The sequence below is a fragment of the Oryctolagus cuniculus genome, chromosome 4 (genome assembly GCF_051225735.1).
Source record: "Oryctolagus cuniculus isolate XC-2025 breed Fujian yellow rabbit chromosome 4, ASM5122573v1, whole genome shotgun sequence".
Taxonomy (NCBI): domain Eukaryota; kingdom Metazoa; phylum Chordata; class Mammalia; order Lagomorpha; family Leporidae; genus Oryctolagus; species Oryctolagus cuniculus.
The window spans coordinates 146,312,207-146,340,000 of NC_142870.1; the positions used below are offsets into that span (position 1 = coordinate 146,312,207).

Here is a 27,794-nt window from a genome sequence, read left to right on the forward strand (position 1 = left end):
CTATGATCCTCGGAGTGTATCTAATGCCTTCCCCAAAGAACAGTTTAAAAATGAGAAGGCCCCAAACATGCCCATCTCACGGTGAGCAGGTAAGAAAATCTGTCCAGACAGAAGCAGGTATCCATGTCCCCTCTGTAATGGAGAAGCAAGATGTGGACCCGCTGGGGTCAACCCCAGGCACATGTGGGCTGTGGCTCTGAATTTCAATAGAGAGCTCTCAGACAAGTAATGAATAGGAGAGCAGCCTTGCCCTTGTCACCTGGATCCCCTTCCCTCTCCCCAGTGCTCAGCCTCTTGGCCACAAGGGAATAAAAGAATGAAGATTTGACAGCTCACTTTGAAAAGATAGTCATTGCTGACCAAGAAAAAGGAAGAAAAAAAAGCTCCCTGCCTCAACCAAGCCAAGAGCTGGCCCTGAGCACAGGCGAGCGGCTCCACTCACAAGCAGAATCCACGGCTTTGAACTCTCCTTTGTGCCCCTTTCTCTTTTCATCAAACACCCAGGTGGCGCGTGTCCTCTAAGTGAGCAAAATTAGTAGGAGTCTACATGGATCTTTTCGCTGAGAACCTGCCTTTCCTGTTTCTCACTCACTCGCTGTCTCACAGGGAAAAGGTTTACTCGAATGCTTTTGTGGGAGGATTAAAATAAAACCTTCACCTCTGAAATCCTTTCTGGGTATCCCCCTGCAGCTGGAGCCTCTGCAGGGTGAGCGAAGCTGAGTGGCCTTTGATCAGCCCTCCTGGCCTCCCCCTGCCTCCCCCGTGCTCCCCGCTCCCTTTCGCTCTGCCCCACCCTTTCTTTTCCCTCCACATCAGTAAAGGGCGCTGGGATGAGTTTCTTGGCCTCCCTCTGATTTTCAATGCAGCTTTCCCAAAGGAAGTGTAATACGCTCAGCCTTGCTAGTGCCGGTGCTGTGTGGCCAGGGCCTTGAGAAAATCACTCTGCCTCTGTGTGCCCTCGGGACACTCTCTGGCACAGCCTGGCTTCCTTTCCTGGATAAACACCTTTCCCTAAAGAGCTCTGCCAAACCTGGGGGCTGTTCCTGGGAGGGGGTCCCTCTGGCCTCCCAGTCCTACAAGGTCCTGATGGCCCTCTCTGGCTTGGGTGTACAGGTGCATCCCTGCCTTCACTATCCACAACTTTAACAAGGCACAGGACTCCTGAAGAACTGGATGGAAATCTGCAAAACTCTCACAACCACAGGGATGATCAGATCTTTGCAAACCTGAGCAGTCCTCTCTGTTTAACATCACGTGGTTACAGCATTTTGCAGGCAACACTCCCTGCTCAGGAGCACAGCCACCCCAGGGAGCCTGGCCACCCAGAGTCATAATGTCTGTTTTCTTCCCTCCCTCTTAAATCTCAAGCTGTGAGGCATGCACAGTGGCTCCCGGACTCATGGATGAACTCCAGGTGTGCATTTCAGTCTCTCTGTGGGATGTTTCATACCTTCATCCCTTACAGTCCGAATGCCCACTCCCTTGCATGCCTGTCCTGGGGCTGGGGGTGGTCTCTTGTTTGCTAGGGTTGCCCAAACACAGCTACACAAACAATAGATTTCTACTGTCTCACAGTCCCCCAAACTAGAAGTCGGAAATCAAGGTGTTGGCCGAGCCATGTTCCCTCAGTGGCCTGGAGGGGAGACTCTCCTTCCTGACCCCCTAGATTCTGTTGTTGCTGGTAACCTTGACATTCCTTGGCATCATTCCAATCTCCACTGTCTCTGCTAAATGCTCCACTTCTTATAACACCACCTTTGGTGAGTAGTTTTAGGGCCCACCTTAATCTAGGATGAACTCAACTTGATTACATCAGTGAAGACTCTAAGAGTATCTCCAAGGAAGAACACATCCAGGTAAGGGTAAGGACTCCAAAGTACCCTTTCAGAAGGAACACAATTTAACCAATCACAGGCTCCTTCTAGGGCTAACATGCCCTTCACTCCCCCATCCCAACAGCAGACAAATCGGCCTGTACACTACCCAGAGAGCAGACCCGGTTCTCCCTAGCCTCTTTGGTTCTGATCAGATGGCCACTCCTTCCTGTAAAACCCCCCCACCTCTGAGTCCTCACCACCTTGCATATCATCCGTCCACCTACCCATCCATCAACCCATCCTTCCATCCTTCTATCCATTCATCTGTGCATTGACCCATCCACCTATCCATCCATCTAGCCAACCATCACCCATCCATCCACCCATCCATCTATCCATCCATCCATCCACCTACCCATCCTTCCATCCTTCTATCCATTCATCTGTCCATTGATCCACCTACCCATCCATCCATCCATCCATCCACCCATCCATCCTTCTATCCATTCATCCATCTATCTATCCATCCATCCATCCATCCATCTACCCATCCCTCTATCCATTCATCCATCATTGATCTATCTACCTATCCATCTATCTAGCCATCCACCCACCCACCCATCCATCCTGTAAAGAGTTATAGAGCTCTTTCCATGAGCTCAGCTATACCACTTACTTCACCTCCAACTCAACAGGGAATCTACCCCTTCTCTCCCATCTCAGCTGGATGAGATGTCTCATTTATACAAGCTTACAGCTCCAAACTTCTCTTTTTTAAGCATCCAGTCAAGAAAATATAAGCTGTACATCTCAGGAAAGAATATGCAGATATTACTACCAATCAACATATTCAATCCGTTGTTTAATTTCCTTCTGTAGCAGAGGTCCTTACCTCTTGTAGGAAATCAATGATCTTTGATTGATTAGGTCATAGACTTATTGCCTGGCTCTTCTGGGACCTCGGTGGAGAAGGTAAAATCTGACCGCTATCCTCTTCTAGGAGTGCTTCAAATCAGTGGGCCTCACACTCCATCCTCCATTTTTGGACAGGGCTCCCTGGACCAGGCCCTGAGGACCTGCACCTGGGGTCTTACAACTGGCCCATGCCCGTGCCCTCTTCCTGCAACCCTGAAGTCCAAAGGTTGAGCAAACCCACCGTGGACCCACCTTGGGTGTCTCACACAGCCCCTCACCTCAATGCTGACCTCTCTGTTCCTGTCTCCCACACTGCCCTTGCTTTGAGCACAAGCTCCCCAGAACCTCCTCTCCTACACACTCTGTCCTTTCAGAGTAAGCAGGGTCCGTGTCCGGTTCTGGGATGGTTTCCATGATCACCCACCGCACTGTGTCCCTGATCAACTCCTTCGCACTCCTGGGTCTCAACCCAGACCTTCCTTCTTCAGGGTCCTGTGACGTAAGATTTTCCATCGTAGCACCCAACAATGGTAATTATGTCAGTGATTAGTTGTGTAATGTCTTAGTTGTTTAATGATGATCATTTTTGCTAAGACGGAAACTCAAGGAGCTCAGGAACTATTTAGCTAACTTCTCTATTCTGCACAGATGAGGTGCTTAACCAATGTGCTGGCTGAGACCATAGCAGGTAGAGGCATCACAGCTGCACTCAGGGGGTCAAAACCCACCCCCATAGGAGGACACGCCCACAAGGCAGGGGCAGGGCTCTGCCCACCCGCCACTCACTACACACTCGCAGGCCCAGAGCAGAGAGATATACTCACTGAGAAACTTGACCTGGTCCTTGTTCCAGACCCCGGAGGTAGGGGCTGGCCCAGGCTCAGAAATTCCGCACTGATCCCACCCATGCTAAGAATACACAGACCTTACTAAGAATAATTATGCTGAGGCTCTTTCAAAAGAGCATTTCAATCTGAGCCTGGTATCCCTAACTGAGTGTTTGGTGACAAAGTGACCCAGGGACAGGTGTGAGAGGAAAGAGGTGGCAGAGCCGCAGGAAGAATGACTTGCGTGGAGGAGCATGGGGCAGCGTGGCATTTGAATTAGTCTTCGTACCACTTAATTAATGCCAGGCAAGAATGGCCAGGGGACCAGGACTCAGTTTTATTCTGACTTCAATTAAAGGGTCTCTCTCAATTTTTCTTGCATGTCTTTATTCCTCTCTACTTTCCCACCTACCCCAGAGACCCCTGCTACCAAGGCCTGATGATTGAAAGAAGAGCCAGGAATCATAATTTGAAAATGGATTCACAAGGGAAGCCACGGATCAGAGAGGGAGAAGGATGATTTTAGAGTGAAAACCGCTGGGAGCTGCAGGGAGAAGTAAAGCCAGACTCAGGGTCACTGGACAGGAAGCCGGCTAGCCCTGTCCCCTCCCAAGGATGAAGGTCATGGCCTCAGCCCAGATCCGCCAGGTGGATGGATCAACCATCCTCAGTAGCTGCTTCTTAAATTAGTGCAGCGAAGCGCAGAGGGTTTTTTAACCCCTGAAGAGTTTGTAGGAAGGATGATTTTTGAGATAATTTTCTGCTGTCTTTGCTCTTTTTAAGTCTTTCGAACACCACAAGAGAGAGAGAGAGAGAGAGAGAGAGAGAATAATCTACAGCAGTACTAAAGCAGTCAAACTCACTTCTCAGTGACAATGAAAGGAAAAAGCCCAGCTCCAGATGGAGCAGCCAGAATGCAAAAATCCCAAGTCAGAAACTATCCAAAATCTGAAGCTTTTGTTTCACGTACAAAATGATGTAAAATATTGTATAAAAATAACGTCAGACTCGGTGTGGAAGGTACACAAGAAACATAAGTGAATTCTGTGTTCAGGCTTGAGTCCCTCCACAAAGTACCTCATTATATTTATTTATGCACTATTCCAACTCAGAACCATTTCTAGTGCCAAGCATTTCAGAGAAGGGGGCCTCAGTCTACAGTCCTAAGTGCCTACTTGGCGTTGATGTTTCTGGTTAGCTGTGGGGATTCACTCGAATGTATTTCTGTGTCCTTCTGGATTTCACTGTGTGTCTCTGACCATGCTTTGTGTATCTCATGGTGCATAGCATATCTGCACTGCACATGTGTCTCTGTGTGTATGTGTGAGTATGCACGGTATTGGGGAGCCGCTCACCCTGTGCTTTGGGGTGACTCCATGGAGCCTTCCTGTCCTAGTCCTGGAGTTCCTCTACCTCTCTGCATGTTCCCACCTGCGAGGACTGTACCCAGTTTTGCTGGCCCCTGGTGGAACAGCAAGGCCTGAGCAGCCTGGACAGGGAGGCACCTGTTCTGCTTCTGTTTTCTAGGGACAGAGGTTGTGGATCTGCCTCTACTCTGGGTGTGGTGAAGACTGTCTGCAGCATCCACTTCTCCTGTGCAGGTGGGACTCGGGGCCTGGCATGGGGAAGGGGGATGGCCCCTGAGCCTATGGCTTGGGTACTTCCCCACCCCGATCTTAGAGAAAAGAACTCCCCATCCTGCACATGGACGACCACCAGACTTCCTCAACTACCTTTTTTCCTCCTCTCAAACATGGATTTCCTTAGAAAGTCAGATCTAAGCACATGCAATGCAAGAGAAACCCTCTGGAGTTCAAGGTCACTGGGACACAGGCAATGGCTGGATGGCATCAGAGAGGCTGGGCCACAGGCACAGATGCTGCCAGCCATGCCAAGATGCTGGAGCCCAGGTGCGGCCTGGGACCTTGGTCTTCCCTGAGCTTGGGAAGGTAGGGAAGTGCTTTCATTTGTAGCCCGATAGGATGGAAACCCAATGTCATGTTTACTTCAGCATCTTAAAAGTCAGGGAACTGACGTTTCTTGCAATGTGAGTTTGCGAGTAAAATGTGCACTCCCCGGAAGAGGTTCAGTGGAGCGGGTCTCCCAGCGCGGCTCAGAGCCAGTGGCATCAGCTTCACCTGAGAGCTTGGGGGACACGCAAGCCCCTCGGCCCCATCTCAGACCTGCGCGTCAGAAACTCTGGGGCTGGGGCCCTGCACGCGTGTCTTCACAAGCCCTGCCGCTGATCCTGGTGACGGGAAGTGGGAGAGCCACAGATTTCCATGGTCATGGCTGTCTCCAGTCCTTTCCCCTGCTCTCTCCTGGGAAGTTGCCTTCAAAATTCTTCCCTTCTGTTCTCCTTCGTGAACACTGACCTTTCATGGGTTTCTGAGGTCTGGCTGCTTTGAGTGTGTTTGTTTTTAGAGTGAGTAGGAAGAGGGAGTTACAGGTTAGGTTTCTTGGTGGTGGTGGTGGTGATGGGCTTGCTTTTTTTTTAAAGATTTATTTATTTGAAAGTCAGACTTATGCAGAGAGAGGAGAAGGAGAGAGAGAGAGAGAGAGAGAGAGAGAGAGAGAGAGAGAGAGAGAGAGATCTTCCATCCGCTGGTTCACTCCCCAACTGGCTGCAACAGCCAGAGCAGGGTTGATCAGAAGCCAGGAGCCAGGAGCCAGGAGCTCCTTCCAGGTCTCCCACACAGGTACAGGGGCCCAAGGACTTGGGCCATCTTCCACTGCTTTCCCAGGCCATAGCAGAGAGCTGGATTGGAAGTGGAGCAGGCGGGACTCAAACCGGTGCCCATAAGGGATGCCGCACTGCAGGCGGCTGCTTCTTTCTTTCTCTCTCTCTCTCTCTCTCCCTCCCTCTCTCTTTCTCTTTTCTTTTCTTTGCTACTATTTAGTCTTTAAAATGCACACCTGCTTGCCTCTTGCCACGAGGTAGGGATTCTTAGAGCCTGGGAGGCACTGGTGGCAGTATCCACAGCCACCATCAGGGCAGGACTTGTCCCTGTGGTGGTCCTCAGGCCACCACATGGGTTCCTACAAATCCAACAAAATCTTACAAGTCTCAGCTTCGTGGACGATGAAACCTGGGTCCTCGTTAAAAGAGTATACTTTGACCCAATTCCTGTGTTCTCTTTATCATGCCCAAGAACTAGTTTGCTACACCAGAATGGGAGAGAAAGTTCTAGAAAGATTCTACACCCCCTTCCCAGTCCATGCTGCGGGACGTGAAGCTCAACTGAGGAGCACACCCTCATGGAATGAGGGCTAAGTTCTTGCCAAAGGAAAGGCCCCACGGTTCTCAGACAGGCTGGCTGAATGGATGCTGTCTCCCAGAAGCACGGTGGGGAGGGAGGCTGCTGCACAGACCCTAATCCATGGGCTGGGGTGAGGGTGCGATATCAGGACCTGGGGTGACCAAACTTCATCACAGGGGACCAAGGGACTCTGCAGAGCCCAGGAAGGGCAGGCTTAGCTTCCCCCAGCAGGGCGGGGCGTCACGGATAGGTGGAAGGGAGAGAGCGTCCCTGGTCCCTTGTTGACGATGGACCCTTCGTTCCTGCCACCCCGAGCAGTGTGAGAAATGGGTCTGACACACAGAGGGGCAGATTCTAGAGGGAGTGGAGCCACCGAGCCGCCCCCAGCAGGTGCAGGGAGTAACTGTGAGAAATGAGGGGGCAGCAACCGGCAGCTGACCTGGCGAAGGGAGAGCGCTCAGAACAGACAGCCTGCGGAGCGGCAGATGCCCCCAGCAGCCTGAGCAGTGAGGAGGCGGAGAAGGAGGAGGGGCTGATGCCTGAGAGCAGGGCAGGGTGTGGGCGGAGCTTGGAGCACAGACCAGAGGAAGAAGCCGTGAGAGGAGGCAAAGGCCCAGGGGCCGGGGAGATCAGGGGCGCCTTGAAGACTTCATACAATTCACCCTAAAACAGGGAGGCCTGCAGGGAGCGGGGCTGTGCCTGTGCGGAGGGCAAGGCCTGGGCAAGGCTGCAGACTTCTTAGGCAGCCCGAGGCTCTGAAGGATGGCAAGGCTGACACTACGTGAGCAGAAGGAACCTGGATGAATACTAAGAAGGGAAGAGCAGCTCACAGAGGGACCGGATGGGCCTCTTCCCACCGATCAGGAGAGCGAGCCAGGCTGGGGCAGAGGTCAAAGCCACTGTGCCGAGACTGTCCGGAGTCTGTCCGCCAGCGCCACTTGACAACCAGTGAAGATCAGGTTTGCGACTGTGGACGGGAGCCCCCAGAGCGAAGAGTTAATCAGAGATGTGGCTCCTTTTCTGGGTTGTGTGTGCCCTGTCTCCTCTTGGTAACGTCAGACAGGACCAATGACAGTGAGAACGTGGCCGTGAGGTCCAACCCTGAGAACTGCCCAATCAGCATGGGAATTTTGTCTCGGAATACACATAGCGGGATCCAGAAATACACCTGCCAGTGGGAAGTTGTAGAAATCGTACAGGTGTTCAGAGTGCAGCCCGACTCCGGTTTCTGTCCCTCTTAGAGGGCAGGGATATTAGCAGCAGTTCAGAACTCCGTCCTACGTTAGCAGGTTTGTTGCAATCATAAGAAAGCATAAAGGAACAAATTCTATGTGTTCATTATTCCCGGAGCCTCTTGGGAAAGAAACGCTCCCGGGGCTAGAAATAGCAATTTAAAACAGAGAAGCGGCACCTGGGGGAAAGCATGCCAGAGAATTAAGTCCGAGTGAGAGATGAAGGTTGAGGGCCTAGCAGGAAAAACTAGAAAACTGTAATAGCTATTAATGAGGCCTTCGCTTCCGGAGCAAAGCCAGACATAGAAGTGGAGATGTGAAAAAGATCTTGAAACAAGGGTGTGAACGAGGGAAATGAAGATGGAGGAGCGAGGCCTACAGGACTGTTTCCGGGAGCTGCTGTAAGGCTGGGGCGGGGGGTGGGGGTGGGACATGAAGCTCCCATTCTAACAGACGCAGATGTGCCAGCAAATAGCAGCGAAGGCAAAAGGAGAAAAGACTAACCAAATGAAGGAAAGAAAGAGAAATTACCTGAATGTTCCAGAAATGGAAATAAATGCATGAGGTTTTATCTAAAAAAAAAAAAAGATTGACTTATTTATTTGAAAGGCAGAATGAGAGAGAGAGAGAGAGAGAGAGAGAAAAGAGAAAAGACATTTTGTCCGCTGGTTCATTCTGCAAATGCCAGCAATAGCCTGGGTGGGCTGGGCCAGGCTGGGGTCAGACTGAAGCCAGGAGCCAGGAACTCCGTCTGGATCTCCCATGTGGGTGGCAGGGACTCAAACACATGGGCCATCATCTGCTGCCTTGCAGGTGTGCTAGCAGACAGCTGGGTTGGAAGCAGAATGTCCTGGCACTTCAATATGGGATGCAGGTACCCTACGCCACCCACCCACCTGAGGTTTGCACCCTTGCAGCTTTGTGCCAAGAGCTGCCACAGTTACTGCAGTCCACTCCATGCCCAGACTCCAGGAACAAAACCTTCTGGCTGAAGGAACTGAGGAAAGAAAGCCAGGCATTGGAAATTAGGGCTGCTAGGGAGGTAGAAGGGGGACCAGAACCAGGGGAAAGGGACTCCCAGATTCTGCGTGTGAGTCGCCTCTGCACCAGGCTTGTATGAGAGACTGAAAAGCACAGGAGCTGGGATCCGAGCCGCTGCTCGTTGCAGACCGTCAGAGTTTGCAGGCTGAGTGCAGCCACGTTAATTTCCCATTTAATCCAAAACAGCAGCACTCTTTGGATCCAGGTAACAGAATCCAGTCTCTACATCACAGCCTGTGGGATGTATATAATACAAAACTGCAGGATGTACAAAGATCCAGGGAAATGTGACCCACTTTTGTGAAAAAAAAAAAAAAAAGAACCAAAACATGCCAATCATGGGTCCATATCGAAATAAATCAGCTAGTATACCTATGCACAAAGAGGTAAAGGAAAATATGCTCATGATGAATAAAAAGATAACCTGTCAGCTGAGAATTAGAAAGCATAAAAAAGGATGCATTGGAAACTGTAGCACTAAAAAAGCAGAGTATCAGAAAAAGTCATTGGAAGAATGTCATTAGCAGAATGCAGATGGCAAACAAAAGAATCAATGCACGTGAAGATAAATCAGAGAATGGGTGGGAAAAGAGGGAAATTAACCAGCAGACTGTGAATCAATTTCAGAAGTCCTGCCTCAAGATAATTGTAGTCCTAGAAGGAGAGAAAAAGGGATATAGAGCAGTATTTGAAGTATTATGGCTGAAGACTTCCTGAAGACAGTGAAGGATGCGAGTTTATAGACATAAGAAGCTTAGAGAGGATCCACCAGGGTACATCTGGAGGAGACAGCAACCCTAGGTACATCATCATCAAGCTAAAACCGCCAACAATAATGAGGAAATCTTGGAGGCACCCCCAGAAATGGAACGCAGTGTACACAGACATATGTCTATATATAGTGGGTGACACACACGCGAGTGTGTATACAGGGGAACAATGATTCAACCAACTGTGGGGCTTCTCATCAGAAACCATGGCAACTGGAAAACAATGAAGCAACACCTTCCCGGCACTGCAAGGGCAAAAATACACAGATAAACTCGGAACTGAACCTCCTGCAGAATTAGACCTCAGGAGTGAACGCAGAGGAAGAGACGAAGGAAAGCTGAGATAATTTAGTGCCAGAAGACCCACACATTCTTGAGAATGAAGGAGTGATGCCAGAGGAAACTGTGATCTGCTTGAAAGAAGGCAGGGCAGGAGAAGTGAACGCATCTGAGTTCATGCGAAATGCCGCCTTTTAATCACTGAAATGCATATGCTTGTTTGAATCAACTGTGACGTCCTCTTTGGGGCTCTGTGTATAGACGCAACACATAGGACAATGATAACAGAGGGTAGCAGGAGTGGGGGTGGGAGATGGACTTAGATTACTTGAAATTTTATGTAAAGTGGCGCAATACAAACATTAAGTAGACTATGAAAACTTAAGGATACACACACACTGTATGCATACATATTATTTATTAATTCTAGTGTAGTCAAGGGAAAGTAAATGCAAAGACGTAGAGCTTGAAACCCACGGGCAAATTAAGGCAGAATGCCTCGCCTCTCTGCCTGTTGAAGGGGTGAGGAGGGAGGTGGCCAGGCCTCTGTGTGCATTGCTCAGGGCACAGCTGGCAAGGGTGACAGCTGGCGTGGACTCTAAAGATGGTCCTTTACTGGGATGCTAGGGGAAAATAAAGACAGAGACAGGATTTCTGGGCCCACGTTGGGCACTCTGTGGGGCTGGCGGGGCAGCCCTGGACTCACAGTCCAGAGACCTAGATGGAAGGGCAAAAGCTGTCGCTGTGTAAGTGCTAAGCCATATGGCCTGAGCAACTCCTGTGACTCCTCAATGGGGGCGAAGGGGGTGTCCCTTGCCTGCGAAGTGAGGGGGTTGGATGTATGCCAGATCCTTAGCTATTGCCTCCCTGAAGGGAAGGGACAGTTGGGCACCTACCGCTTCTACCTTCCGCACATCTGCCCTGTGACGGATGCTGGGCTCCTGCACGCCTTGAGTGAGGCCTTTTTCCATTTTTCCTCTCCCAAGTGAAGTCCACTTACACCCACTGTTCTGACAGCCAATTACACATTTTCATTTGGACTTCTTTTTCCATCTTTGAACCCCATACATCCAGCCGCCTGTGCAACAGCAGCTCTGCTCAGATATCTGACTGGCACATGGAAGTCAGAATGTCCTAGGGACAGGATAAGACTCTGCTTGGGACACCCTGCATTCCCTAACAGAGGGCCTGGGTGTGAGTCTTGGCTCTGTGCCCGATTCCAGCTTCCTGCTAACGTGCACCCTGGAAGGTAGCGGTGAGGGCTCAGGTTCTTTGGGGAAACTGGATTGAGCTCCAGGGCTCCTGGCTTCAGCCTGGTCCAGTCCTGGCTATGCTAGTGAACCAAGGTGACGGGAGTTTCTCTCTCTCTCTCTCTCTCTCTCCCCCTACCTATCTCTCTGTCTCTCCCCCCCCAATAAATAAATTACATTGAAAGTATTACAGACAAGCATTTCTCCAACGTGTAGGTATCGGAATGGCCTGGAAAGTCTCAGGAACCATGCACAGACTCGGAGCAGAGCCTCTTCTGTTGCAATGGGCCTCTGCCTTTATACTCTTTATTAGCTCTCCAGATAAAAGAGATGCTCAGAAAAACTTGGGAACCACTTAAGTAAGCCCACAATCTCTTTCCCACCCTTCTACGCCCAGCAGCCTCTCTCCATCATCCTCAGTCTCAGCGGGTGGAGCCGCACGCGGGTCCTTGACCTCTCTCTGTCAGTGTAAGCCCCCTCCTTCCCTGAGTGTTCTGGGCTTCCTTTACCACATCCCACCCCCACTGCCCCACAGCCTCCTGCTTCTCCTATTGTCTCTCCCAACATCCTCCACGCTGCAGCCCGGGCAATTTTTTAAAAAAAGATTTGACACCATTTCAAATCTCTGTAAGAGATACAAGAACTCCATAAAGAATGCTGGCATGGTCTTCACCCAGATGCTCTATTCCGGCCCCACAATCACCCCAGAAATATCCTGATAAGGATCGCATGTCACACCCACTGCCATGCCTCTCAGTCTGGTGTGGTTTCTCAGCCACTGGACTTTCATCTTTCATGACCTCGGCATGTTTTGAAGGTCATAGACTAGGCATTGGATAATGAACTTTGTTCTTCACTGCAGTCCGTAAGAAGCACCAAGGTCCATTTGTCCTGTCACTGGTGGTGTGAACTTTCATCACTTGAGTCAGATCATGCTTGCCAACCTCTTCCTCTGCAAATCTGCTTCCTCTCCCATAGTAAAAATACATAGTGTGAGGGGAGGGGCTCTGCAGCCATGTAAAGCCCCTCTGCTCATCCATGCATCCATGGATGTTACTCATCTGAATGAACTATAACTCTGATGGCTGCCAAATAGTGAGCTTCTAATCACATTCTTCCCACTGCAGGGAGAAACCATCCCTGTCTGCATTATTCACCTGCTTGTATTTGACAACCCCGCTTTATTCAATAGGTTATAATCTGTTGTTATCATTGTTTTGAGGCGCAATGTATCCCAGGTGTGGGCACTAGGAGACCCTTCAGGCTGAGTAGTCGTTTTTGACATGTCCTCATTCTTTGAGTATTTCTCACCTTCCAGCCCCAAAAGATGGGGTTGGGGGGGGAGCTTATCACATATTTTCTCTGCCTAGGCTCTGAAAGGGGTCATTTCTCTGATGGAAGATATAGTTATTTGATAAATTTTTTTTTGAAATTTATGTACAATTTTTTTCATGATACATACTTTTCATAAACTTTTTGAACCACCCCTTGTATGCATGTATTTCCAAAAAAAAATTTTGTGCCAAAATAAAGCTATCTTTCAATTGTATTTTCCCAGAACTTTCTGAAGTCCCCTTGTGTACAGAAACCCAGGTCTGGGTGCTTCTTTGTTACACGGATGCCATTGTTCTGAGGCGCTCACAGCCTGTATGCATTTCTCTCCGTGTATATTTAAAAACACAAGTTCACATCAATACTTCCAATTCCAGCTCTACAGCACACAATTCATCCTGGCGTTCATGCTTCCCATGTTTATACCTCGTCTTCCCACAGTTCCCGTTATCCCCAGTGTGTTCCTTACTGGTCCCTCGCCCATGGGTCTTCTATCAGATATGGCTTGCCTCCCTCGCTCAGAAGTCTACTGTCATTGGCTCTGCCAGACAACTTTGGGGGTTGGGGGGAAAGAGACAAGAAAACATTCTTTTTTAAAGAAAAAAATCTTTTTAAGAAGAAAAGAAGAGACTGGAAGGGAAAGACAAGAGGCAAGTCACCATCTTTGGGCCACAAGTGGGCATCGACTGCACACCTGCACACACACACACACACCCCTCGAATGGTTGCGCATTGCTGTGAGGCTGCAGATGCCATCACCGGGGTCTGGGCAGCTCGAGATGATACAACTGCTTCTGACCCCCTTGGCCATTCTCCCTTCCTTCTCCCACTGCCAAGCACCGGGGTCGCCTCTCAGCTCTAGGTGATCGCCCCATCTGCCACAGGCCCTTTGTGTATTTGTTTGTTTTAGAGGGGGGGAGGGGAAGAGAGAGCGAAAGTGCAAAAGCACACGTGTGCACTGGCTCACACTCCGCGTGTCTGCAATGGCCGGGGTTGAGCCAGGCCAAAGCTAGAAGCCAGGAATTCAATCTGGATCTCCCACATGGGTGCTGGAGACCCAACCCCTTGGGCCATCACCTGCTGCCTCTCAGGGTGCCAATCAGCAGGAAGGCCACAGGGCCTTTGTATGTGCCGCTTCTCGTCCTCTGCCATCTCACCTGCCACACGCATTTGGAACAGAATGATACAGACTGGATGACTGTGTATCCCAAAATTCATGCGTTAATTCTCTAATCCCCAGTGGGCTGCTGGTGGGGGCGGGAGCTTTGGGAAGTAATTGCAGGTAGAGTGGGTCAGGGGGCTGGAGCCCCACTGATGGGCTCCATGGCCCTGTACAAAGAGGCAGAGAAATGAGCTCTCTCTCTCTCTGAACGCACACACAAAGGGAAGGCCCTGGGGGGTATCACCAGGGAAAGGGCCCCTACTGCACCTGACCTTAATTATGGACTCCAGCCTCCAGAACCATGAGCAGTAGGTGTTTACTGTTGACGCCACCCCGTCCCTGGTGCTTTGTCACAGCTGCCCCCGCTGAGCGGCAGGGACCTGTGCTTCATGTCTAGGATGCAGAGCCACCTGGACGCACTCGGGCTCTTCTGCCATTTGTGGTTTTATTCTTGCTCTCACGGTGACCCTTGTTTCGGCTGCTACTATGTGCTCTTTGGCTTGTGTCCCCGGCCCTCAGGAAGCCGAGCAATGGGAGAGCAGTGAAGACAGCTCTGTTTGATCCCATGGATGGCCCCACCTTGAGTCCTAGTATTGGCATACAGCAGATCTCAATGATATTTGAAACGTAAGTAAATATGTTTGTATTTTTAGTAATGTGTTTAATCAGAAAAAGTCATTTTACCCATTTTAAATCAAAGGCAAAACATGGAGAAATATATGAAAAATGTGCAAGGCAGGTTGAGCACATCACCATGAGGAGTCTTGAAAACTCTGAGGTCTAGGAGCAGGTCTTGGAGTATATAAACTTTATCATGCAGAAGGAACTCTTACAAAATCATAATTAATTATCTGTATAGGAAACCTTGACCAATGAAAATTAAAAGATGTGTTTATTTATTTAAAAGGCAGAGTTACAGACAGAGAGGGAAAGACAGAGACAGAGAGAGGGAGAGAAAGATCTTCCCTTGTTGGTTCACTCCTCCCCAGATGGCTGCAATGGCCAGGACTGGGCCAGGCCAAAGCCAGGAGCCAAAAGCTTCATCCAGGTCTCTCATGTGGATGGCAGGCATCCAAATATTTGGGCCATCTTCTGCTACTTTTCTCAGGCTGTTAACAGGGAAGTGAAGCAGCCAGGACTCAAACTGGTGCCCATCTGAGCTGTCAGTGTTGCAGGTGGCAGCTTTACCTGGTACATCACAATGCCGGCCCCCTGACCAGCATTTTTAACATTAGGTGTAGGGGCTGGCGTTGTGGCACAATGAGTTAAGCTGCTGTATGCAATGCTGGCATCTCATAGCTGAGACCTGCCAGCTCCGCTTCTAATCTAGCTCCCTGGTAATGTGCCTGGGAAGGCAGTGGAGGATGGTTCAATTACCTGGGCCCCTGCCACTCACAAGGGACACCCAGATGCCACCCACGTGGGAGACCCACATGGAGTTCTGGGCTCCTGACTTCAGCCTGGCCCAGCCCCAGCCATTATGACCATTTGAGAGTGAACCAGTGGATGCAAGAGTTCTTTATTTTTCTGTCTCTAAAGATGCTTGTTAAACCAATCAATCAATCTTGAAAAATACGGATGTATACAGATAGTATGCTTGGCACACATCATTATTTAGAAGACTTGGGATCATTGAACTCTTAGCCCTTCAAAATGTAGAATGGAGTCCCATTCAAAGTCCAAATGTGAACATACGTGTGTGCATGTTTTGGTCACGGATGACAGGACTTTGAATCATGTTCGAGGAGTGAGTGATTCATCAGGCTAGCAGTTAAGACGTCTACATTGCGTATCCTAGTGGGCTTGTTTCCTGGCTCCACTCCTGACCCCAGCTTCCTGCTAACATGGTCCCTGGGAGGCAGTAGTGAGGCACAGTTGATTTGTTTCTGCCACCCACAAGGGACACCTGGATGAAGCTTCTGTCTCTGCTGTTGTGAACATCTGGGGAGTGAACCACTAGATGAGAGCTCTCTCTCTCTGTCTCTCCGAATAAAAAATAAGTCATACTTGAAATGAAAGATAATTGACAATAGCTCAAGATTTTTTGTTTTTCCTTAACAGAAAGAATGAAGGATAATTTGCTGTATCCAAAAATGTTTTTTTAATTTTCTTTTCATTTTATTTGAAACACAGAGAGCCAGAGTCAGAGAGGCAGACAGACAGATAGAAAGAGATCTTCTATCTGTTGGTTTACTCCCCAGATGCCTGCAACAGCCAGGGTCGGGCCAGACCACAGCCAGAAGCCTGATACTCAGTGTGGGTCTGTGGGAAGAATCCAGGTATTCAGGGCCGGTGCCGTGGCTTAGTGGGTAAAGCTGTCTGTCACCTGTAGCACTGGCATCCCAAATGCATGCTCGTCCGATTCCCAGCTACTCCCAGTGTTGGCTGTTGTGGCCATCTGGGGAGTGAACCAGCAGGTGGAAGACCTGTCTCTTTGCCTCTGCCTCTCCCTCTCTGTATCTCTGCCTTTCAAATATATAAAATAAATCTTTAAAAAAAAAAAAAAGAATCCACATACTTGAACCATTGCCTGCTACCTCCCAGTGGGCCCCTTAGCAGGAAGCCGGATTGGAAGCAGTGGAGCTAGAACAGGAACCAAGCATTACCATGTAGGATGTGGGAGACCCACACAAAACTCTAACTGCTGAGCCACATGGTCACCCCTCAAATAATAAAACTTTTGTTAACGTTATTATAAGGCGAATGATGCAGATGGTAAACCTTTTGCGAATGGTAACACAATCAGAACAAGATGGTTGAGCACAGGAATAGAGCAACGGGGAAGAGCTGAGAATCAGATACAATTCATATGAAGAATTAACAAGGCAAGGATGATATGAGACTCAACAAAAAATGAGGGTACTTCCAAAGGTTTGTGGAAAGCAGAATTAAATGATAAGTTAAAAGAAAGAAAAGTAAACCCATGCGCATGAAGGGACCTCCAAAAGGTCATGGGGAATGTATCTTGCATGGATTTCACATTTTTTTTGCACCAAAATAAACTTTTTATTCCATTTCCATGAACTTTTTGAAGTGTCCTCATACTTTGCAGCACACATTCAAAGATAAATTCCACGCAATCCCTGGGGTCTAACACGAGAATGGACAAACAGTAAATCGCCTGACCAATAGGAACCATGTCCTGCTACACACGGCACCAGTGACTGTCTCAGACACAGTGCTAACAGAGAGCGACCAGACACAGAGTGGCAAGCCAGGTGGTAGGGCACTCTGCAGAGCCATCCATCAAAAGTCCTCAAGCAATCTATGGTGGAAAAAAGTCAGATTAGTGATTCCATCTGGGTGTATGTCAGGGTGAGGGGTGTGTGTCTTGTGCAGAATCTGAATTAGACAGCCATACACATTTGTTAAAATTCTGCAAATGAACGCCAAAGACTTGTGCCTGGTATTGTATGCAAAAAGTTATTTAGCAAAAAAGAACTGTAAATAAATATTTAGCTGCAGTTAAAGATAAGTGTGCTAAAGTGTTCAAGGGTGACATGTATTGATGGATGCAATTTACTTTGAAATGCATCAACAATAGAAGAGGGGGTGATGGATGGATAGAGGAATGTTAGAAGTTATAAAGGAAATCAAATATAGCAAGGAATTAATTCTAGAAGCTGGGTGGTGGGGCTAGGTAGCTGTTCTCTGTCAAATTCTGCCAACTTCTCTGTAAGCTCGAAATTGCTCAGAATAAAATATTGGGAAAAGTAAATAAATGTCAAGTACACTAAATACTTAAATGTAGAACAGTTTCTCTGCCATAAAACAGCTACAGGAAACTTTAAAAAAACCTGTGTAACCTTAGCATAAAGAGAACTCTTCAAGCAAACCAGAAAACTCAAGAAGATGAAGAAAAGAGAGATATATTTGACTGCCTAAAGACTAATCACTTGATAAAACAACGGATATCATAAACAATATCAAAAAGAAAGTAGATGGGGTGGGAAAACTAATTACACATATATGATAAAGGGTTAGCATTCCTAATATAGAAAGACTTTCTATAAGCTTCCGCAACACCAACAAACAACTCAATAGAAAAGCAGATAAAGGTTGGGGCTGGCACTGTTGTGAGGTGGATAAAGCTGCCACCTGCAGTGCTGGCATCCCATATGGGCAATGGTTCGAGTCCTGGCTGTTCCACTTCCAATCCAGCTCTCTGCTATGACCTGGGAAAGCAGCAGAAGATGGCCCAAGTCCTTGGGTCTCTGCACCCACATGGGAGACCTGGAAGAATCTCCTGGCTCCTGGCTTCAGATCAGCACAGCTTCGACCATTGCGGCCAACTGGGGAGTCAACCAGTGGATGGAAGACCTCTCTCTCTCTCTCTCTCTCTCTCTCTCTCTCTCTCTTTCTCCTCTCTCTGTGTAACTCTGACTTTCAAATAAGTAAATAAATCTTTAAAAAAAAGAGAAGTAGATAAAGGCACACACACACAATTAACAGGGGAGGAAGCATGAGTCAGAGCGACTGTGGGGAAGACATCAGTATCTCCAGCAGTCAGTTGGAAATGCAAATTAAAACGAAACGAGGCATCATTTTTCAGGGTACAATTAGCAGATCTCAAAGATTGATCATCTGTGGGGCTGGGAGGATGCTAGAAGAAGGGCACGTCCCTGGTAGGCGGGCAGCTGTTTACAAACTTTGGGGAAGGCAGTCTGGTAGTAAGAAGGAGAGGCACGAGAGGCCCCAAGAACGCAGAAGAGGAGGCACGTCCAGGTTTTTACAAAGAGGAAACCATGGAGTGAGCTGCAGCTAAACGCTGGCGTTGACGCTCCAGAGCAGGGGTTGGTCAACAAGGGCCGGAGCCCCAGGTCTCGTGGGTGTTTCTTCATGAGCTGGGAACGATGTCTCTAAGTCTTGGAAGTGCTACGGGGCCAGCGGTGTGGCACAGTAGGTTAAGCTGCCACGAGGAATGCCAGCATCCTGTATCAGAGCACCTGTTCAAGTCCTGGCTGCTCCACTTCAGATCCAGCTCCTTGCTAATGCTCCTGGGAAGGCAGCAGAAGATGGGCCAAGTACTTAGGACCCTGCCAGACCAGAATGGAGTTCCTGGCTCCTGGCTTTGGCCTGACTCATCCCTGGCTGTTGAGGCCGTTTGGGAAATGAACCAGCAGATGAAAGATCTCTCTCTTCCTCTCTCTCTATCACTGTTCCTTTCTCTTCCTCTCTTTCTGCTGCTTTGCCTTTCAAATAAATAAATCGATCTTAAAAAAATAAAGTACATTATAAATGGTTAAATATTTATATACATGAGATCCTCTATTTTGTCTCTTGAGCAGAAACAATATTTATCTAAAATATTTACCAGATGGACCTTTAATAAAAGTGGTGACTAGGGCTGGTGTTGTGGCGAAGTGGGTAAAGTCTCTGCCTGGGATGCTGGCATCCCATGTGGGCACTGGTTCTTGTCCTGGCTGCTCCACTTCCAACCCAGCTCCCTGCTAATGGCCTGGGAAAGCAGGGGAGGATGGGCCAAGTCCTTGGGCCCCTGTACCCATGTGGGAGACCTGGAAGAAGCTCCTGGCTCCTGGCTTTTGCAAGCCTAGTCTTGGCCATTGCAGCTATTTCAGGGATGAACCAATGGGTGGAAGATCTCTCTCTCTCTCTCTCTCTCTCTCTCTCTCTCTCTAACTCTGACTTTCAAATAAATAAATAAATTCTTTAAAAAAAAAAAAAGCAATGGCCGACCCTTGCCTAAGGGGAATTGTGGTTTATTATTCTTTTCCTTTTACTTTTCTGAATTGCTTTGATTTTTATAATAACCATGCATTGCTTTTGCGAGTTTAAAAAAGCTGGCTAGGTAGGCAAGTAAACAGGTAGACCGATCACTTTGGCTGCCTGGGAAATGGATGCCAGGAGACAGAAGGAAACCAGGCATGCCAGCCTGGAGGTCGCCATGGCAAGCCACGGGAGGGAAGGTGGTGCTCGGAGTACCAGGGCGGCAGCAGAGTGCGAAAGGAAAGCATGCATGTTGCAGGAATCCCTGTGAGCTGCTTAGGGATGAGGCATGGATGGTGCGGCACAGGCAGAAGTCAGGGGTGACTCCCGGGTTTCAGCCTTGGGTGGAGAGCTCCCACCTACTGAGACGGAAGGAGTGGGAAAGGGGCCACGGAGAGGAAATCCAGAGCTCCGTGTGGGACTTGCTGAAGTTCTAAATGGAACTGCGTGAGCCGGGCAGCGGCTGCAGACGATCAGGGCTGCTCAGGATGTGGGGGGTGGCTGGCGGGCAGGAAATAGGAACACAGGAGCACCCACTTTGCGGACGGTACTTGACGATCCCTGCCAGGCAGAGGGGCTGGGAGTTGGCATGGTGACACAGTGCCCAGCCCACCCTGGGGGACTGGAAGCCTGACGCCTGGCTGGCGCTTGCTCCCCGCCGGCAGATGTATTCAGTGCCACTGCCTACCCATTTGGGTTCTGTTCCCAAATTTCCTCCACGGTTTGAAAGTAGACACCAGGCTTTGAAGGTAGATACCAAACCTTCCTAACAGCCTGTGTGCAAATGCTTGCCTGGTCAACCAGTTGGTGCATTTCTACCGACTGGATGGTCCTGCGGCACCTGCTCCCCCCACCCCACCCCCCACACTGAGGACATCAGTTCAGGCCCCAGTCCCCCCAGTATACCCTGCCACAGGTCCCTGGCCATGCGCTGCCCCCTTTAACTCATGCCAAGCTTCTATCTGAGGACAGCACGGAGGACTCACCAGGGAGCTGGTGTAGGTGGGGTCTGAGGTGTCATCCTGGAGGTAGCGGGACAGGCCAAAGTCAGACACCTTGCACACCAGGTTGCTGTTGACCAAGATGTTCCTCGCAGCCAGGTCCCGGTGCACGTAGTTCATCTCGGCCAGGTACTTCATGCCCGCAGCAATGCCTCTGAGCATCCCCACCAGCTGGATCACCGTGAACTGCCCGTCATTCTGCTGCAGTGAGACACAGGCATCTGGGTCAGGACGGGCGTCAGCAGTCGGTCAGAGTGCACACCACGACTGGTGGCTCGCCGGCCTCGGTCAGTGTCATGGCGGCTTCCCTCTGCCATCCCCTGCTCCCCACCATGCCACCCCTAGAGTGCTCTGCTGGCCAAGCCCTGTCGATTCCATCTGCAGATCGCATCTCAAACCCACTCACTCCTCTCCCTCTCCACTGTCACCATTCCAACCAAGGCATCGTCATCCATCACCTTAACAGCCTCTTGAGCCTGCCCCCTACCATCCATTCTCTCCACAGCAGCCAGAGTCATCTTTAAAAGACATAAATCAGGCTGTGTCACTCCCTGGCTTAGAACTCTCTAACAGCCTCCCACTGCATGGAGGAAAATCGTGGACACCACAGCGTGGCCCACGCGCTGCCCTAGGATCAGCGACTGCCTCCCCTTGGGCTGCGTCTGCCATGCCCGTGCTCTAGCCAGAGCAGTGGCCACCCTCCCATGCTTCCCCAGGCATGCACTTCCTGCCTAGGGGCCCTGCCCTTACAGGGGTCACTTCCTCTGTGCTCCCCTCTCCCGGTCCACATGCACCTGCCCTACAGGTCTCTGCTTAAATGTCACTCCTTGTCACCAACCCCTCCCTCAGATGCAATTATGTAATTAGCATGTTCTGCATGCTCTCTTCCAGAGCAGGTACACATTGTCTTTTGCACACATTATAGGTTTCCATTTTGCACGTGTGCATGCATGTATGTATGTTCGTGTGTGTGTGTGTGCACGGGTGTGTGCAGATACGTTGGTTTCTGCTGCTGGACTTTGAACTCCTCACGATTAGGAACCCCGCCTCCTTTGGTCACCAGGGTATTTTCAGTGCTTAAAATGTTAATGCACACAGGGAAAAACAATCCCTCAATAAATACACTAAGTGAATGACTGGTATGTCTTTTCTCGCTTGCCAAATTAAGTGTTTAAGGCAGCTTCCTTGGGTAGCACCAGGGCTGTCAGCCCTCACTAGGGATGGCCACATCCCCTCCTAGGGATCAGTAGGGCAGAGGAACTCATGCGTGGTGCCTGCCATGTGGGGCCCTTCCACCGAATGGGGTTGCAGCTGCCCCCTTGCAAGCCGACCTGCAGCACTGCCCTCTCTCCAGTCCCCTGGGTGGACATCCTCCCCCTGGTTAGATGGTAGACTCTTCAGCGAATGAAGCCACGTCTCTCTCCAGCTTCCACAAGCTCCCAGACCTTGGCTGCACACATGCTAGCCATGTCAGCGGAGCTTGGGTCATGCAGCCAAGATCATGTTTTCCCACCCAGTCCAGCTCCAATGCTCCTTTGAGGGCCATGAGTTGGAGTAGAGCATGGCCCAAGCATTGGAGGGCAGGTGGGAGGAGTCAGGACACCCAGGGGCTGCCCTATTTCCCGAACACAGGCACTGGGCAGCCCTCTGCCCCAGAGTCCTCGTGTGAAATGCAGAAAGCATCAGTGGTGTGCAGGGCTCCCAATCTTTGAGCACCTGCTGTATGCGAGAGGTTACACAATGTACTCAAGCACATGATCTCATTCAAGCGTGTGAGAACCATCATTTATGCCTGGTTTCCGGCAAAAGCATTTTGCAACGCAAAAATAGGGAGCAATAAAAAGACCTTTCCAAAAATACCCTGTTTATTAGAGAAAACGCCAGCAATCGAAATGTTCAACAATGGCAGCGTGAATGGCTGAAGACTCAGCTCCTCATGCAAAGTTGCAAGCCTGGATCCACCTTTCAGGGGCTGTGTCCCGTTCAGCTGAAGGAGTGGAGCAAACGGACACTCCCTTTTTCTTCCCGAGATCCCTGCCAGGGAGAGAGCCCCCAGACACACCGGGTTGGACACACCCCATGCTCCAGACTCATCTTAACCCCCTCCCAGCCTGCCCCGAATGCATTATTGTTCACATTTGCTTCCAGCCAACTCCCAAAGTACAGAATTGCTCCTGCAAACTCTGGTTTTTGGCACACGTTGCCCATCTGTGAGAGCTGGGTGTGCAGTGAGTGATGCGGGTCCCCCCTTCTCGTTAATGAACTTCAGTCAACACCTTCTCAAGAAGCGGGCCAGGCCTGCGCCGGCAGCAGGCCGGTTCTCCAAGTAGCTGTCTGCAGATGGCAGAAGGTTGTCACGTCACTTCTGGCCATGACAAAAATGGATCTCAGCTGCAAGTCACACGGGGTGTGTTTTTTCAATTCAGTTTGTTATTTCCTCTCTGGCAGTGTACACAACAGTGTGGTTCAAAACGGAGAGCTCCGTAACGAAGCTGACTTTCTGGGGAGGGCAGGCCAGTGAACAGCTTTGGGAAGAGCAATGCTGAAAGCACGCGTGGCAGTGGATCTGCGTTTCTTCCTCTTTTGCTTTTTAAATACAGATTTATTTATTTACTGTGAGGGTCAGTGTTACAGAGAAAGAGAGAAAGACAGATCTTCCATCCGCTGGTTCACTCGCCAGATAGCCGTGATGGCCAGAGCTGGGCCAGGCCAAAGGCAGGAGCCAGGCGCTTCTTGTAGGTCTCCAACATGGGTGGCAGTGCCCCAGGTACTTGGGCCATCTTCCGCTGCTTTCCCTGGCCATTAGCAGGGAGCTGGATTGGAAGTGAGGCAGCTGGGACACGAACTGGCACATATACGAGATGCCAGTGTTGCAGGCAGCAGGCTTACCTGCTGTACCACAGAGCTGGACCCTGCATCTGAGATTCTGTTTTGAGCCGCTGACAACTTCCTAGAGTTGCTTTGTCATGTCATGTGGTCTGCTTTCAAATTCAGTCACCCATCCTTAGAGTTTCTGGGGTCAACAAAGGGCAAGCAGTAGTTAAAGGGCCAGGTTTTAGAGCCTGACAAACCCAGTTTGGAACCAGGCTCTGCCACTCCCTGGGCTGTGCAAGCTTGAACAATTTAGGTAACATCCAGAGCAGTGATGGTCACATCTGAAAAATGGGAACAAGGTGTCTGTTTTTCACAAGGTGTTGGCAAGATTAAATGAGATCGAACATTGTGAAAGAGCTTAGCCCAGTGTCTTGTTGCTACCAAGATGGCGGCAATGATAATTGTTATTATCAGCAAGGCTGTCCCGTCTCCCAACTCAGCTCTCCACTGTACCTGAGCTGTGTATGGTGAGAGAGCCTGAGCACACCGGGGCCAGAATGCTGGGCTCCTCCCGGCTTCCTGTGTGTTGGGCAGACACATCTTGGGCTCACTGCCCTTGGAGAATCCAGTTCACAGTGCATCTGGAGTTGAGCAGGTAACAGGTAGGCAACTGTAGCAGCCTCCACTCACCAGCCAACTGTTGGAGTGCATGACTGAGACCTAATGCTGCAGGTCTGAAGTTTGGATCAATTAATCAACAAACTTTGATTTTTTTCCCCATTACTTGAGTTTGAATGGCATGTCAAGGTTTTGATCCTTAAAACTGGTTTGATGCAGTAGGCAAGGCAGGCGACATTACAGCGTTCTCACAGACAAGACAAAGGAGGTCCAAAGGGTTTATGTGCTCAGCCTTAAATCACTCTGTGTGGTTTTGAGCTATAACGTGGAATCCAAGTCCAGAACGGCAAACTGCTTCTCCACTGACATTCCACCTCTGAGCCGCTGGGGATGGCTGCCTCAACGCTGTGCACCACCTTTGCAGGGAGGAGAGTTGTGAGTGACTAGAGACGGTCCTCTTCTTTGGGTCTTTGTCTCTTGTCCAGTGCCTTCTCCTTGGGAACATGCTGACTCTGCAAGGGGCAAGGCATTGTCTTCAGGATCTGCCAGGGAGCCACATAGCACCAGAGCGGGGTCGCGTGAATTCACAGGCTCGGCGAAACCTAAGGATAGAAACAGGAGCGGGCATGCGGCATAGCAGTAACACTGCCAGCTGGGGCTTCACACCCCATATCGGGGCACCTGGGTTGGAGTCCCAGCCCTGCTCCTGATTCCAGCTTCCTGCAAATGTGCACCCAGGCAGGCGGCAGGTGAAGCCTCAAGTCACATGGAAGACCTGTATTGATTTTCTTGCCTCCCGATTTTGGCCTGGTCCAGTCCTAGCTGTTGTGGGCATCTGGAGGAATGAACCAGCAGATGGGAGACCTCAGTTTGTCTGTCGGTCTGTGTGTGTGTGTGTGTGTGTGTGTATCTTTCAAATAAATAAAATTTTAAAAAATCACAGTTTCTGACATGTTCAACTGCTTTAAGACAGGAGTAACAACAACAACAAAACCTCACCCAGATTTCTTAGTGAGTTTGGAGAAAAACCTGCCTCCATGCTGAGCACACAGCGAAAGCAGAGAGAGGAAGTACAGGCCTGGGTGGAGTGATGCAAACTTTCTTCCCTTCACGAAGTGCCTTCTATCGAAACTGCTTTCCTGCCAAGGCACGGAAGCCGTTTGCTGGCTCTGATATTACACAGGACAGACTGAGGTGTCTCAGCTCCCATTGACAGCTCCGCTTCTGGAAATGCACCCTTATTTGATTTGTTTGCAGAGAATGAATCATAGATTTTTTTTTTCCCTTAACAGAGAGAACTTCAAAGCACATCCAACTCTGTGCCTTTAGTTCATGGACTAGGAAACGGAGCTAACTGATTTGCTCCAGGCCACAGACCCGGCACAGAAGCCCAAGCAGAACCTCCTCTTAGGACTTCCAATCTGCTGTTCTCCTCCCGATATCTGGGTTGCTGTCTCCAAGCTGCAGCCCATGAGTATGTTGCCCCGATGAGAAATGTCCCCATTTGACATTGCTCGGTGACTTCCAGGAGTCTCGCTGTTCCAACCATCTGCAAACGCTATGGCAGGACCATGGGGCCAAGCTTTAGGGAGCCTGTCAGCCCACTCAGCTAAGGCATGAGGCATTGATCAGGACTTCAGGCGCTGCTCCTAAGATTAGGGCAGAGCCACCAGATTGCATCCCTTGGGTGTGAGTGTTGAGAAGAAGTATTTAGTTACGAGTTTGTATGCTGCGTAATCCATGGCTCACATTTGCAAAAATATGGATCACCATGAACCACCTACTGAATGCATGGTCCAAGAATAACTGTGTTTCCCATCCCTCCAGGATGTCAGGGGATGTGAGTGGAGCTGTGCTTGCCGTGCTGCGGGGCTGTTCCGTGCTCTGACCCAGCTGGAGCCTTGGCCACTCTCCACAGCTGCTACGTCCAGTGGGAAGGCCAGAGTTGGAGCAGAGGAAACAGTTTCCCAAATTGGAGAGTAACCCTTTTCCTTTCTTCTCTGAACAGTAATCCTAAAAATATCCTCCTTCCCAGAAGATGGACCCTGTAGAACTGAACTGATGACCTATTTTTTCAATTTTATCAAGCAGCAGATACATCAATTAATGTGGCTCTGCTCCAGGGTTCGGCAGGAAGGCTGAAATTAGATTTATAGATTACCTGCCTCCATGCGGTGCGAGGAGTCAGCAACGCTTCATTTCCCCTCTCTGCTCCTGGCTCCGGCTGCTCTCCCCATGCCGGCCTCCTGCCAAGCCTTCTCTGCTTTCCCATCCTCCTCTCTTGCCCCTAGACACTCTCCTGCTGCAAGCAGGGCCTTGTCGTCATGAATAACGCTGGCGTCCAACATGTGTCTGTGTCCCGGGCCCCGGATGAGAACAGGTGCCGGGGAAGAGCAGCGGTGTGGGGTTTTCATTTGTGTAGCTCCCAAGAATGAATCTCCTGCTTCCAGAGAGGGAGACTGATCTCAGTCCCCGAATCACGTGGTGATTTTCTGTAAGGGACAGCCAGGGGACTTGTGGCAAAAAAATAAAAATAAAAAAAGACTCCTGCAAGAGTCTTCAGGCTGGTTCCAGAGGTATTTGTTTTTTCCTAATCCTGGCTGCTTCTCATGTTTATTTGAATGTGTTCATGAGATCCCTGATCACAGATGCCTCTCCCCAGGAAAGTCGAGACCAGGCCTTGCCCGCAGGTGAGTGTGTAGCTACAAGGAGAGCCACTGAGAGATGAGGCACACACAGATCGGCGAGGTCGCTCTGCCGCCCCTAACACCTTGGTTCAGAACTAACTGTTCACCTATTTCATTCGGGCAGCATTTCCCTGGCCCTCGCTCTGCAAGCCACTGAGTCTTCAGATGAAAAGGCGTAGCCCAGACCCTCAAGGAAGCTGCACCAGGCAAAGGCCATGGGCCCACACATCCAGGCTTCCCTTGGCTTCTGCATCCACAGTGCCGCACTGTTGCATCAACCCGCCTGCCTGTTCTCCCGCCTCTTTGGCAAATTCCCCGTTCTTTAGCATCAGATAAATTCTCCCCCCTCTATGACACCATTCCTGGATCCCCCAGAAAGATGTAGGTCCTTCTTTGTTACAGCACCTCTGTACTCCACTCATGGAAACAGAAAGTATAACAGAGGCAGATGATTGCGGGAAGCTTTGGTCACTCGGGTCCTTGGGCACAGGGACTGTATCCGTGCCAGCTGTCATCTCTACCATGGACAGCAAGGTCTCCTCTTAGGTACAAGACGACACCGGGTTGCTGTTCCCTCATCAGCGTGGGGGCTGTTTTCTCCCCTTGAATCTGAGAGGGATGTCGCTGTGCTGGAAGTCACGCTGACCTCAGAGACGAGGTCCCCAAGGTGACGACGCAGCTAGCACTCTCTCCTCTTGGCATACTTGTTCTTGGAACCCAGCTTGCTCTAGGGAAGTGCAAGAGGCCATGGGAAGGCAGCCAGCTGATAGCCAACAGCAGCCACCAGACAGACATGTGGACAAGGCTTTGGGCAATGCCAAGCCACACTCCTTGAACAACTCCAGCTGACTCCGTGGGGAACACAGATGTCCCCACCAAAACCTGGCCGGATTGCAGGTTCATGAACAAAATCAATCATGGTGGTTGTGCTGGGCCACTAGAGCCTGAAGGGATTGTGACACAGCATTGGAGCAGTGTCCCTTTCATGGGGACAGCCTCCAGCACGGGGCTGGCTGGAGCAGTCACCCACCGGTGATTCAGGGACCCAGTGTAGAAATGGCC

At 50.1% G+C, this 27,794-nt stretch overlaps 1 protein-coding gene across 3 annotated transcripts in view; it reads right to left on the minus strand.

Moving 5' to 3' along the window:
• The window catches only part of EPHB1 (EPH receptor B1), a 431,493-nt gene that overhangs the window by 35,750 nt on the left and 367,949 nt on the right, over positions 1-27,794 (minus strand). For 2 of the 3 annotated variants that reach the window (XM_051818616.2, XM_089332245.1), the window contains one exon: positions 20,599-20,814. In XM_051818616.2, coding sequence (XP_051674576.1) covers positions 20,599-20,814 — 216 coding nt within the window. Of the gene's footprint in view, positions 1-20,598; positions 20,815-22,460; positions 24,648-27,794 lie in introns of those variants that run through there. The other variant, XM_089332244.1, reaches the window with a different exon arrangement.